The sequence below is a fragment of the Puma concolor genome, chromosome C1, assembly GCF_028749965.1.
Source record: "Puma concolor isolate L17-30 chromosome C1, mPumCon1.1.hap2, whole genome shotgun sequence".
Taxonomy (NCBI): Eukaryota; Metazoa; Chordata; class Mammalia; order Carnivora; family Felidae; genus Puma; species Puma concolor.
In genome coordinates this window covers 117,802,890-117,815,642 of record NC_141674.1, presented here as the reverse complement: position 1 = coordinate 117,815,642, position 12,753 = coordinate 117,802,890, and the positions used below count along the sequence as shown (strand labels likewise).

The 12,753-nt window shown below is 50.2% G+C and overlaps 1 protein-coding gene across 2 annotated transcripts in view; it reads right to left on the bottom strand.

Annotated features, from left to right (window-relative positions):
• The window catches only part of TFCP2L1 (transcription factor CP2 like 1), a 62,559-nt gene extending 52,257 nt beyond the window's left edge, over positions 1-10,302 (bottom strand). The window contains exons 1-3 of one of the 2 annotated variants that reach the window (XM_086718386.1): positions 10,117-10,302; positions 9,481-9,510; positions 6,542-6,693 (exon numbers count right to left, since the gene is read on the bottom strand). In XM_086718386.1, coding sequence (XP_086574512.1) covers positions 6,542-6,693; positions 9,481-9,510; positions 10,117-10,301 — 367 coding nt within the window. In that variant the 5' untranslated portion in view covers position 10,302. The remainder of the gene's footprint in view (positions 1-6,541; positions 6,694-9,480; positions 9,511-10,116) is intronic. The other variant, XM_086718387.1, reaches the window with a different exon arrangement.
• Between the last annotated feature and the right edge of the window lie 2,451 nt (positions 10,303-12,753).

The window sequence follows — 12,753 nt, the reverse complement described above, 5'->3', positions numbered from 1 at the left end:
TGCTCACTTAATTCTCAAGAGCAACACAAAAATGAAACCATCTCCATCCCACAGGTGAGGAAACTGAGGCTTCTAGAGATTAAGTGACTTCCCCTAGAGCAGAAGCTGGTCAAAAGACGGCGGCCATTCATTCTTGGTCTTGGAGCTGGAAGACAAGACTTCCCCGCCCTGAGTTCTTATCTCCCTGGCCATTCCCTCAGGTCACTGTGGGTGGGTGGAGAGCCTGAAAGGGCGGGGGAGGGGAAGAGCAACCGATTATGCTTTCTGCTCAAGAAGGCATTTTCTACCCCCTACCATTCCTCCACAAGTTGTCTCCCCTCCAAGTTTCACACACTCATCCTGAGAACTGCATAAGGAGTACCAGGTGGCAGGTATCGCTCCCAGAAGTGCCCAGCAGAGAATCCTGCCTTGTAGGAAGTTCCAGGCCAGGAAAAAAAAAAAAAAAAAAAAAAAAAAACACCTCTCTCCTTCCAGAACTCCATTCATTATCACACCCCTGCTCAACCACTCCCCAGACTTGCCTAACTGCCTAACACAGGAGAGGGAAGCAGATTTAGCCTCTCTCAGCCTACCTATAATATGGGGATCATACATTTTGGGGGAATTATTCAAAAGAGAACATCAGAAAGAGTTTGTAAATTCTACAGGGCTGAACAAAGTATCACACTAAAGGCAGAGGTCCTCCACAAAGCTTTACGTGGTTGAGGATCCAAGCAAAGCAATCGTTGACACAACAGGTGACATCATCTAGGGAGGGGTCCGATACCTTCTGGAATCACAAAATTAAAGACGGTATTTTAACAGCCTGTGTAGGAAATGTCTCCTCCAGGTTATGTCTATCATCTGGTTGTACAGTGAATGTAGAAAAGAAAAGTTCAGCAGGCCTTCCTGCCTTTAATCTGTCCCAAAGCTCCCACCTTGCAATTCTTAGCTCTAGAACCAACCTGTGTTCATCTTTGAATTACAAAAAGGATAAAGGGCGCTGGGGTGACTCAGTCATTAAGCTTCTGACCTCCACTCAGGTCATGATCTCATGGTTTGTGAGTTTGAGTCCCACATCGGGGGAGCTCAAGCCCTGCTTCAGGTGAGCCCCACTTCTCGATCTACCTTTGTAGGAGTCTCTCTTTCTCTCTCTCTGTCCCTCACTCACTTGCACCTTCTCTCTCTCAAAAACAGAATTAGGGTAAACAGGTTTCTATTTATTAATAATGGCCAATTTTGAGTGCTTACTATGTGCCAGACACCCCTTTCGAGGCTCTACAGGTATTAACCCATTTTGTCCACATAGTAGCATTTTCTTTGTAGGGACTTTATTTCCTTCATTTTATAAATGGGGAATTGAAGGCACTGATAGGTTAAGTAACTTGCCCAGGTGGCTGCCCAATGGCTCAGCCTTCACAAGGCAGCTGGAGAACTCGGCCATCTGGTCTACCCCTCCAGCCGTATCATTCAAACTCTTCGTGTTCCCCCAACCTTAGTTAACCTAAACCACTTAGGGTTCTTCAAGATAGACAGTGTGCTTAACTGCACCCCCACCCCACCCCTGCACGCACACACACACTTCGTTCTTGCCTTTGCCTGTGGCTTTTCTTTCTTTGCACTAAACCACCTCTCATTCTGAAGGACAGGAAGTTCATTCATGACTCCTGTAAGAACCTATTACTATATTTAAGATTCAAGAGTTCTTTTTAAGGAAACACCAAAAGCCTTCTCCAAAACAAGCCAGTCTTGCAAAGCTGTTCCTTATCTCCAAGCCAGAAATCCCTACACAAATTGCCTGGGGCTCTCTCCTCGGTTCTCCCTGACTCCTCCCCCTACCCCAGCCTTCTGGCTCCAGCCTTCAGGAAAGATCTGGCCACTGACAAAAAGGTTGATCTGGGACTTTGCAGACCTCCATGCAACAGCTGTCCACCCACTTCTTAGGACTCCATGTCAGAGGAAGAAGACATACATTGTTTACAAATCATTTCTACCACATATAAAATCAGCCATAGGCTTGGTGAGAAGACACCCATATGGAACACACTGTCCTGACACTACGGCGAGAAATGAGCATCTGATGGTTTAAATGTCTTCCAGACAGTGCATCCCTTCATGTTTTCAGAGCTTTAAAAATACCATTTTAAGGAAGAGGATATGGCGTGGCCTCAGAAATAGTACAACAGACATCACAGAGCCAACGCAATAAACATTAAATAAATCCTGTTAATAGCAGGGCGCCTGGCTGGCTCAGTCAGAAGAGCAGGTGACTCTTGATCTCAGGACTGTGAGTTTGAGCCCCAAGGTGGGTGTAGAGATTACTGAAAAAAATAAAAAATTTTTTAAGAATTAAAAAAAAAAATACCATTAATATCTAACTTTTCAATTAACCAAAAAGGTTTTAAATGACGTATCAAAACCATTGTTTTTAACTGAATCACTGACAATGTGTCCTATGACATAGAAGTATAGACTACTTTAAATAAAAGACACTGAAAAAGATATTCAGTTCAGCATTATTAGTAACAGCAACAAAGAGAGAAGAGGGGCGCCTGGGTGGCTCAGTTGGTTAGGCGTCCGATGTCGGCTCTGGTCACGACCTCCCAGTTCGTGAGGTCGAGACCCACATTGGGCTGTGCGCTGACAACTCGGAGCCTGGAGCCTGTTTCGGATTGTGTCTCTCTCTCTCTCTGCTTCTCCCTGGCTCTCACTGTCTCTCTCTCAAAAATAAATACACATTTAAGTTTTTTTTTTAAAGAGAGGAGAGAAAAATAGAATGGAAAGTAAATCATGCCTACTGTTTGATTTTCTAAATATCAATAGAACACCTACTTCGGTATCACAGGCACCAAGCTTAATGGCAGGGATACAGCACTTAAAAAGATAAAACATGGCTCTGTCCTCAGACTTTCCACTCTATTATGGGAAACATCCAAAAAAAAACAAAACCCTACATTGTATATTTTCTTCAAGCAGTGATGCCACTATGCTATCCTAAATAACAAGAAAAAATAGTGAAATAATATGCAAACATTTTAAATGAGGTTAAAGAGGCTTTAATGACAAAAAAATGTTATTACAAGAAGAGTGTTTAATAAAATCAAGAAACAATTTCATAAAGTGTATCATCTCATCGCTGTGAAAAAAAAAAGAAAAAAGGTATACCAAGCAGATTCAGTGGTTGTAAAATCCATCTGTAAGAATATGATCAAGAGGAACTAAGAAAAATGATTAAAGGGACTTCTACACTCAAATAGGGAAACAATTTCCAAGCCACGATAAACAGGTCAGTGTGAAAGGGGGCAAGAATCAATGAATATCTGGCCTACAGGACAATTACCTATACAAGGGGCGAGGCGTTGTTTCTGGACCAATACCCTAGAATACAGCTTTTTTAAATGTTTCCAAAGCGGCATTTTAAGCCAGTGAGAAAAGGATAAACTAGGCAATAACTAGTAGGTTAACTATCTGGAAAAATAAACAAAGTTAGACCTTTATATCACATCATAAATTCCAAATGTAATGTGACAGTATAAATCTCACTGGTAAGGCTGAAAAAATATATATATGTTAAGTAATAATAATCCAAAATATCATTAAATGCCTAATTACTACGTTTCAAAAAATATTGCAAATGCATTTCAGTGTTACAGCTTGGAAACCATGAAATGAAATTTAGGAAACTACTAAGTGATTTTGGGGTGGGTGGGCATTCTTAGCATAGAAGAAAAACTGTTTTAAGAGACTGAAAGATTTTACAATAGACATTCCAAATAAATTTTTACACAGAAAAAAAAAATTATGACACAGATCCCACAGCATAAATATAATTGTCACCCAATAAATATAAACGGCTGGCAGCCAACAAGGGAAAGTGTTTGCAACATATAGCAACTAAAAGTTGATACTTTTCTAATATGATGTGCTCTTACAATCAGTGAGACATAAACCTCCCAATAGAAAAATGGACAAAGAACGTGAACATTATTGATGGAGAAATCTAAAAGATCAAGAAACCTATTTTACAATAAATATTTGACCACACCGACTGACAGATGCTAGCTTACGATAACCCCGATGACAGAAATTCTGCTTTAAGTTCCATGTTTCACTATTCAGATGAAAAGCCACAACATCCAATATTGGGAAAAAGACAGTGAACTGTGCCCTGCTGGGACATTCTGCTGAGAAGGCTTCGATCCAGTAATCCTACTTCGAAGGTAATTTATTAATTTTTTTTTAATCAACATTTCACACAAAGATAGCAACTGAAAGCTGAGTGTCCATCCATGACACTGCTCGAAGCAACAGACCTAGAACATGTGATATCTTGCAACCATTACAAAAATTTAGGTTCTCAAAGCATTTCGAATGAAATGAGAGAAGTTCAGGGGCACCTGGGTGGCTTGGTCGGTTAAGCGTCCGACTTTGGCTCAGGTCATGATCTCACAGTCTGTGGGTGCGAGCCCCACGTCCGTCGGGCTCTGTGCTGACAGTTCAGAGCCTGGAGCCTGCTTCAGATTCTGTCTCCACCGCCCCCCACCTCCCTCTGCCCCTTCCATGCTCATGTGCACGCAGGCTTTCTCTCTCTCTCTCTCTCTTTCAAAAATAAACAAACATTAAAAAAAAAAAAATGAAAGGCAGACATACTTCTGGAGTAGGGTCACAGTTCTAAAAGATGCATTCACAAATACACATGGAAATCAGGTTAGCAGGGGTTCTCAGGTGTAATTAGGAGATTTCACATTTTTTCTCTTCCCGTTTTCTTCCTATACTTGTCTAAATCATCCAAACTGTTTATCATGAGCACGTGTTATTTTAATAATCAGGAAAATGCAACTTAAAAAGTATCTAAAGTAAATACACCAAACTGACACAGGATAGTAAGACCATGAGGCAACTCTTTTCCCCTCTTAACTTTTCTGCACTGAACAAAGGAGAAACTCTTAAAAAAGGCCCGGTATGCGGACTGCCAAACATGGTCCAAAGTTGGCTGATTAAAGGGGGGAGGGGTGCAGGGAAGGCAGGGAAGGCAGGCAAAGGCCTTGCAGACGGGGCAGGGAGGCGGGTGCACACTCAGTGTCCAGGGCCAGACTCATGGCCCCCAACCACTTACTCCTCAGCACCACAGGACAAGACCAGAACAAGACCAGCCTCGGGCCTCAAAGCTCAGCAAACAGGAGCCAATTTCTCCAGGCTACCTTGAGACAAAAGAGCAGAGGCCCAGACAAGAAAGCAAAGGTACACAAGTTTGTAGCATTTGACCTTCTCTGAAAGAGAAAGGAAAATGGCGGAAGCCCCTCCACAGACCAGCCCAGAGGCATTCTTCCCCATGGCCACCTCATACAGTCAGAGCCTGAGTCAGGCCCCCTACTGCTAACTGAGTTTGGGCCAGGCAACCAGCTGAGGCCAGGGAGTCACCCAGGGGGACAGGCATGCCCTTCCACTGGGTCATGTCAACCATGGGAGGGGGCTTGCTTCCTTCCGGAGAAGACGCAGAGCCATCTGCTGGCACTCAGCTGGTCCCCCCCGGCCAGAAGCTGGGCAGAGGACAGCCGACGATCCGGCTGCATTTCCACCCCTGGCTGGCCCTCCAAATTCAGGACTCCCAAGTTTTCCAGAAAGGAGGCAGCCCACGTAAGACAAAAGTGCCGTGGCACCCTGCAGGACAGTGCAGGCCCACCGACACGGCTGTGCTCCCTGCCCCTCTGCTTTCCCCACGGAGAAACACAGGGTCAGCGAACCCACTTGATGCCGGGGTGTCTAGGAGGTGACCCAGGAAGGAAGTTCAATAAACACACACACAGGCTCACATAGAAACCGCAAAAACGCCATCTGTTGGGATGCTGATCCACGTGTCCTGATAAAGGCAATCAGCAGCCCAACAGCCGTTATCATTGCAGACACTTAGAACAACTTCATTCCTTTCGAATGTCCCAAAATTACACCTCTCGGTTTCCATGTGAAAACGCGGAGCACAGAGAAGGCAGCTCAAAGTCACGGACCTGAGATTCAGACTGCAAAGCCCACGCCACTTCTCCCAGGACGCGTGCACGGCCCTGTCACCAGCACCACACAGGGCTTCCGTCTGGCATGTGCGGGGTCCAGCCCCCGTGGCGCATTAGGACGGGGCCAGTCTTCCCGCCACGGACTGCTGCGGCTCCAGAAAGGACAGCAGGTCCGCTATACCTCACGTGCTCCATCTACGTCCAGGCAAGGACATCGGTCGTGGTCACAGTCAACAGTAATCACACCAGTGGCCACGGATCGCTGAGCACCTGCCCCACGGAGGGCGTGCACAAGAAACCGCGCGTACCCCGCGGCTGGCCTGAATAACAACACAGCTGCTGCGTCCACTCTGCAGATGAAGACACAGAGGCTCAGGGAGGTCCCACGGCTGGGAAATGCATGTGTCTGACGCGACAGCCTCCCTCCCGACTAACCCCACTGTGACAAGGTAAGGAAGCCGGGAGGGGGTCATTCAGGCCGACTCCCCATCCCTCCTGGGAGGTCGCGCCGGCGCCCCCAGGCTCTGCCCCGGCCCCCACGTTCCAGCCACTACCTTGGTTGAGATAGGTTAGGGTCTCTTCGTGCAGCTTCACGGCCGGGGACGTGGCAGCACACAGCACGTACTGCAGGGGCGGCAGGCGGGCCTCACTCTCGGGGGACAGCTGTGGCTCCTCTTGCTTGAAGATGGGCAGGGCGAGCACATCGCTGCAACACACGGAGGGGGCAGTCAGGCATGGGGCCCCCCCGGGAGCCCCAGGGCGAAGACACAGCCTCGATGGACAAGCGGATCCTGACCTAGGGGCACCCAGGGCAGGGCAGCGCAGCGAAATGCAGGGCAGCGTGCTGGCTCAGCTTTCTGAACCCCGAGTACCAACGCTCAGAGAGGCAGGTTTCCAACAGAATACACCTGTCCCCAGTGGCCCTGCAGGGATTTACAGAATCGAATCAAGGAGGCAAAAATGCAAACTTATCTACTATCTACAAATTACAGAAGTCTTCTCTGTGTCACAGGGACCAGCGGCAGTGGGGTAAACTGTAAATGCCACATGGTTTCCATCCACAGGAGACTGCTCCTTAGGAAGGCTAGCTTTTAGTTAGCATAAGAATCTTAACAAAACCTGTAACTTTTTAAGTCAGCCATTCTATTCACTGGTGGCTTCTCGGGCCAATTCACCCCTGTCCTTAGGGTTCTGTAAACTATGCAAACATGTAGGAATTGCATTTCACTCACTCAGGTGACACCCTACCACCACCACTCTTCAAAAAAAAAGGACAGTCGACTCATAATTTTAAGGGTCATACAGTATCTCCTAAATGCAAAACAAGCAGGAAAGACCTTGGCTTTAATTCAGTTTTCTTTACCCAACCAGAAAACATCAAGATGCTCAGAGATTCTTTTCCTCCACCTCTGAACAAATCCCCCTGACATTATCCAAAAAAAATCAGTCTCACATCAGCCTAGGACTTGTATCTAGATGTACTGTTGAAGTGTCCTCACAAAGGAAAAAGAAATTCTTGAGAACGCGAATGACCTGTGAGCAGGAGTGGCTTTAAGACCTCTAAATTACAAGCAGCTAGGAAACCAGGGCCAAAAAAGCGCTGGGGCCCTTATCTTGATCACCCTCCTCCCTCTGAGTGTCCCGGGTTATGAATCACATCCACTGACCCCGCTTCACTATATAAACCACAGAGTCACTGGTACAATCTGTTCCTCATTTGACACAATAAACCAGTAGTCTCTAAAACACAAACCCGGCACACACCCGAGCAATGCCAAACCATTCGCGGGAATTAAAGTCTGGCTCAGAGCACACCTGGAAACTCTCCTGAGCAGGGGGGGGGGGGCCTCCCGGGCCACCATGTGCAGCCCAAAGACAGGAGCGCAGTGCTGTCCTGGCCCTCCGAACACCACACTTTCCTTCTGCCAGACTGGCGCTCACTCCCAGCCTAAGTGGTTATCTAGGAACATGGGAGAAGTAGGCAGGCCTGCTCACCTGGGGATTGCATAAGGTCATGTTTGCCCAGACCATGTTAAGTTAATAATCCATGCGCCTGCTGCCTTTAAATTAAAAAAAAAAGGAAGAAGAAAAGGCAGGGGTGGTAAGAACCATCACTCAACAGTAACTTGTTTCAAGCCTGGCATCCTTATTTGCCAAGGAATAAAAGTCACGAGAACATCAAACAGAAAAAGGAAGAAAAGAGTAAAGGCCACTACTGGTAAGGTCAGACGATTTGCACAAGTGGTGCAGCGTGAGGAGACCAAAAATAAAATATAAAAACCAAGGAAAAGGACAAGACGCTCACTCTGGAGTTGCGGGAACCAGTGGCAATAGTCACTGACCCTCACCTTGGCCTTCACCGAGGCCAGCCTCTATAAGGGTGAAAACCCTAGCTTCCAAAGAGCGAAGTAAAAATATAAAAAATAAAATAAATACCATGGACCAAATGTTTCTTTATCCGTGCCCCCAAAATGACCCCAGAAACCAATATGGTTTTGGGGCACCTTGCACCCCAACTCCCACCCCACCGCCTGACCCCCAATACAACACCAAAATCCTAAAAAGGTATCTAAGGAACTCCACAGACAAATTTCCATCTCAGTAGAAGAGCCTCCTACACAGTGGGGCATTATTCCCCAATGGGATGACATTTTAAGTATCCAGGAAGTTTTAAATACACTCATATTCCACTCAAGGTCACCTTCAAACTTGTTTTTAAGATACGGCAACATATTTAATGGCCACAAACTAAAATTTGGCCAAAACACCACAACTGTAACCACATGGCACAGTACCATAAAAAGGGATTCCACTGTGGCAGTTCATACAGGTGAACGGATACAATTTTGCAGGGTCTAACAACCCCCAGCAGACTCCCGACATCCCCCACACCCTCCCCCAGCAGCTTCCCTCGGATGACATCACCGGGGTCTGCAGGGAAGCCATCATTCCTCAATTAAGAGGCTACCCTCTGCCACCTTCTACTACTCAGACCCAGGAATAAGGAACAGAAGACACATCAGTTAAACCCAATCATTTCCTTGCTTCCCGAAGGGCGATGGCTTCAGAGAGGACTACTGGACGCATACTTATCAGAAGCCAGGATTTCCAAATAACGTGGACTGCTACATCTGAGAACTTCTTGGGGCAAAAAAGTGGGGGGGGGGGGTAGGGGGGCACTCAGAATGGCTCTCACTTCAGGGCTACCAGTGCCAGCGACTCCCTCTCCCTGGGTCTCACGACTCACTTTCTCCGAGCCCATACCAAATGCCCTTTGGGTTAAATTAGGCACATTTCATAAACCGTGACTAGGATGGAAATAAAGACAGGCTAAAGCTGGTTCAGGCGAGTTCAGAAAATGAAATGACTGCCCATTAGTGCCCAGCCAGCTGCAGAACAGGGAAAAACAATCCTCCAGGAACCGAAGCTAACGGGGCTCGTACTTCCTCAAAGGGGATGGGAGAGAACTTTGAAAAAAACAAGCACGACTTACTTTTCCCTTTGAAGAGCACTAGTCAAGTCCCTGCAGAAGAAGAAAGATTTCCATCAAGGGTAATAAACGTGCGGGCCCCAGGCCGATAACGCAAGACCACCTGGAAGGAGGGGGCCACCTGTTCCTCGGAGCCCCCGCCCGCCGGCGCGCGAGGCAGAAGCGCGTCCTCGCCGCTCACTCGCCTCGCGGCCCAAGGTGACTGGAGAGGGCGCGAGGCTCGGAGAAGGACCCGGCCAGAGAGGGGCAAAGAGCAGGGGACCAGACTTCCCCGCGACGGGCACCGGACTGACGGCAGGAAGTTTCCTCTCTCTTCCCGCGCGAGCGTGGAGAGGAGAGACGGGGGAGGCGGCCGGACGGGGCGGCTGCGGCCAGCAGGTGTGCGCTCCGCGCCCGCCAGGGTCGTCGAGGGAGGACGGGCCCCGCCGGGGTCCGTCCGTCCCTAGGCGGGACCTTGGCGATGTCCCTCCCAGTCCCCAAAGGGCGGACAGCGGGAAGGCCGGGGCGCGGCGAGGGCGCTCGGGACCCGGGGCCCTGCGGCTCCCGCCCCGCCCCGGGACGTCCGACGGCGCCTCGCCCGCCGACCCCGGCCGCGCTCCGCGGGCTGCGCCCGTAAAGCCGGGGCGGCGCGGCCCTTACCGCAGGTAGCTGCCGGAGCTGTGCTGGTTGTAGTGCTCGGGCTGCGTGTGCCAGAACAGCATGGCTGCGGCTCCACGCCCGCCGCGACCCAGGCGTGGCAGCAAACCGGCCGCGGGCCGCGCCGACGTCCGGCCGCCCGCTGGAAACCGCGCTCGGAACCCGGGGTGCCGGCCGGCCCGGCGCATTTATGGACGGCACGGGGGCGGGGCCACGGTCGGACCCGCCCCCCCCAGGCCGCGCGGCGGGGCGGTGGCTCCCGGAGGCCGCGCACCTGGGTGACCCGCTCCGGCGCGCCCTTCCCGGGAGCGAGCGCGCGGCGGCGCGGCGGCGGCCTGGAGCCGAGGGTGGGGCCCAGGTGACCCTCGCCGCCGCCCCGACGACCTCCCGGGCTTCCTCCGCGCGCCGCTCCTGACTCCGCGCCCAGGGCGGGTCCGCACAGCTGCACCGTGTTTGGTGGGGGAGGCTACTTGTGTGTGACGGACCCCGACCGGACACTCTTCGCCCCCCTTACCTTGCTCTTGTTTTGTGTGTGTGTTTGTGTTTTTTCAGTAGCACTTGACACTCCGAAATCGTGGCACCTTTTATCTTCGCTGATTGATTGATTGTCTTTCCCACTAGCATATAAGCTGCAAGAGGGCAAGGCCCGGAGTCCAACTCCTCGAATATCCCCTCTGCCTGGAAAGTGCTTGGGACATAGTGAGTGCTCAATAAATATTTGTTGAATAAATATGAAAAAAAAAAAAATGCATCGAGTGTGTAATCAGAGAAGGCTTCCCGGAGGAGGTGACATTGAACCTGGATCTTACAGACTTGGAAGAAGCCTCTCTGAACATCTGGAGGGAAAGTGGCCCAAGGCAAGGGCAGCAGTAATTGCCAAGGCAGATCCACTTTAGCATGTCTGGGGCCGGGTGACCAAGGGGATAAGGAAATAAAGTGAGAGAGTTGGACGGAGCAGATGACAGAGGGCCTGGCATGCCCTGGCCCGCCCGGAGCTGGGATTTCTAAGTACGGTTTAAGGAGGAGAGTTGAATACGTGATTTGCTTTTTGGAAAGATCAGTCTGGAAGAAGTGTAGACAGTGGGTAATGGGGGAGTGGTCAGAAAGGATGGAGTGGAGGTCATAGAGACACGATTCACACCCAAGTGATACCCAGACCCCCCCACTACAAGTCACAGTGCCTGGCATAGAAGAGGTGGACGTTCTGAGTGTTAATGGAATGAAGCCCCATGAAGACCTGGAAGTGAAACTCCAGCTCCCCCAGGCATGGATGTCAGTACTCTGCTCTCACAGCAACTCTTCCTCCAGCCACAAGTCACAGCTGGCAAGGCACTTCCTCTTAGCTCTCAGGGACTACTACCTGCCCCCCCCCCCCCACCAAGATGTTCCTCTATCCCAAGAGGAAAACAAAAGCGTGTCATTCCAATCCCCCTCCAAAGAAGGACTTACTGTGTGAGCCACAGAGAGGGCCGTAAGCCGATAGCCCCCCAACCATCAGCCCCTTCTGGGATAGCCTCCACTGCAGACAGCCTCCTCCCCCAAGGTCACACCCAGGTAGGGGTGGTCTACATCCCAATGACTACTGAGACAGGAGAATGAAAGTCTGGCCATCTTCTGCTGATGGGCTAATTTAGCCCCAGGACACGCCTAGGGGCAGGCAAACCTGTCCTGGGTTCCTCCCAAGGGATCTCCCTCAGTCCACTCCTGCTTCCTTCCCATCCTTTACACAGGTATTAATCTCAAGGAAACTTCCTAATAAACATCCTGAACACTAAGCTCTGTCTCAGGGTCCGTGACAAGTGCAGCATCTAAATGGGAGGCTCTCTGGGGTACTGTGCAAAGAGCACACCCTTTACTGGATCCTTTCACTGGACAAATATGCCGAGAGCACCTGCCATGTGCCAGGCATGGCGCGGGATGCAAGTTTGCATTCTACCTGGAGAGGCCTTTGGGAAAGCAACAATTCCAGTGCAGTGTGATCAAGGCAGTACAGGCTGCTCTGGGAATATGAGGGAGGGCTTTGAGTCCCCGGGGAAAGTGATGTCTCCTGATGGATGGGTAAATGGAAGTTAGGCCAATCCGTGAAGTGGGGGTTGGAGGAGTGTCTCCAACTGAGCACACAGCATGGGCAAAAGCAAAATGCAGTGGAAATAATCCTGGCCCTGTTCCAGGCTGGCCCCTAGGAGGCCAGGCAGCTTCTGCCTCTGGTTTTCTGGAATCCTGGACCACTGTGTAGAGCGTCCAACCGCCCCACTGGAGATCAAAGCCCAGCCAGCCCCCCGCCATTCCAGCCACCAGCAGATGCTGCAAGAAGGAACATGAGCCCTGCCACCGAGCCTCGCCCAAAATGCAGATTCGAGAACCCGTGCTTTTTGGCTACCATCAATTCCTATCCTAAAGCCCTGCATTCCTTTCTTGGAACAAGACTGGCCAGTGTGCCAGGGCCCCGATGCGTGTCTGTTCCTGAGGAGTAGCAGCCCGGGGCCCCACAGAGTCCTCAAGGGGCAACACCTCTTGGCAGCTCCACCCGGGATTCCAGCTGCTCTGGGAGGAGGTCACCCTGAAGAGTCCGGGTCCTGATGCCTGCGAGGATGGTTTTGACAAATGCATAGGAGTTTCTGGGCGACCGAGTTTGGGGAA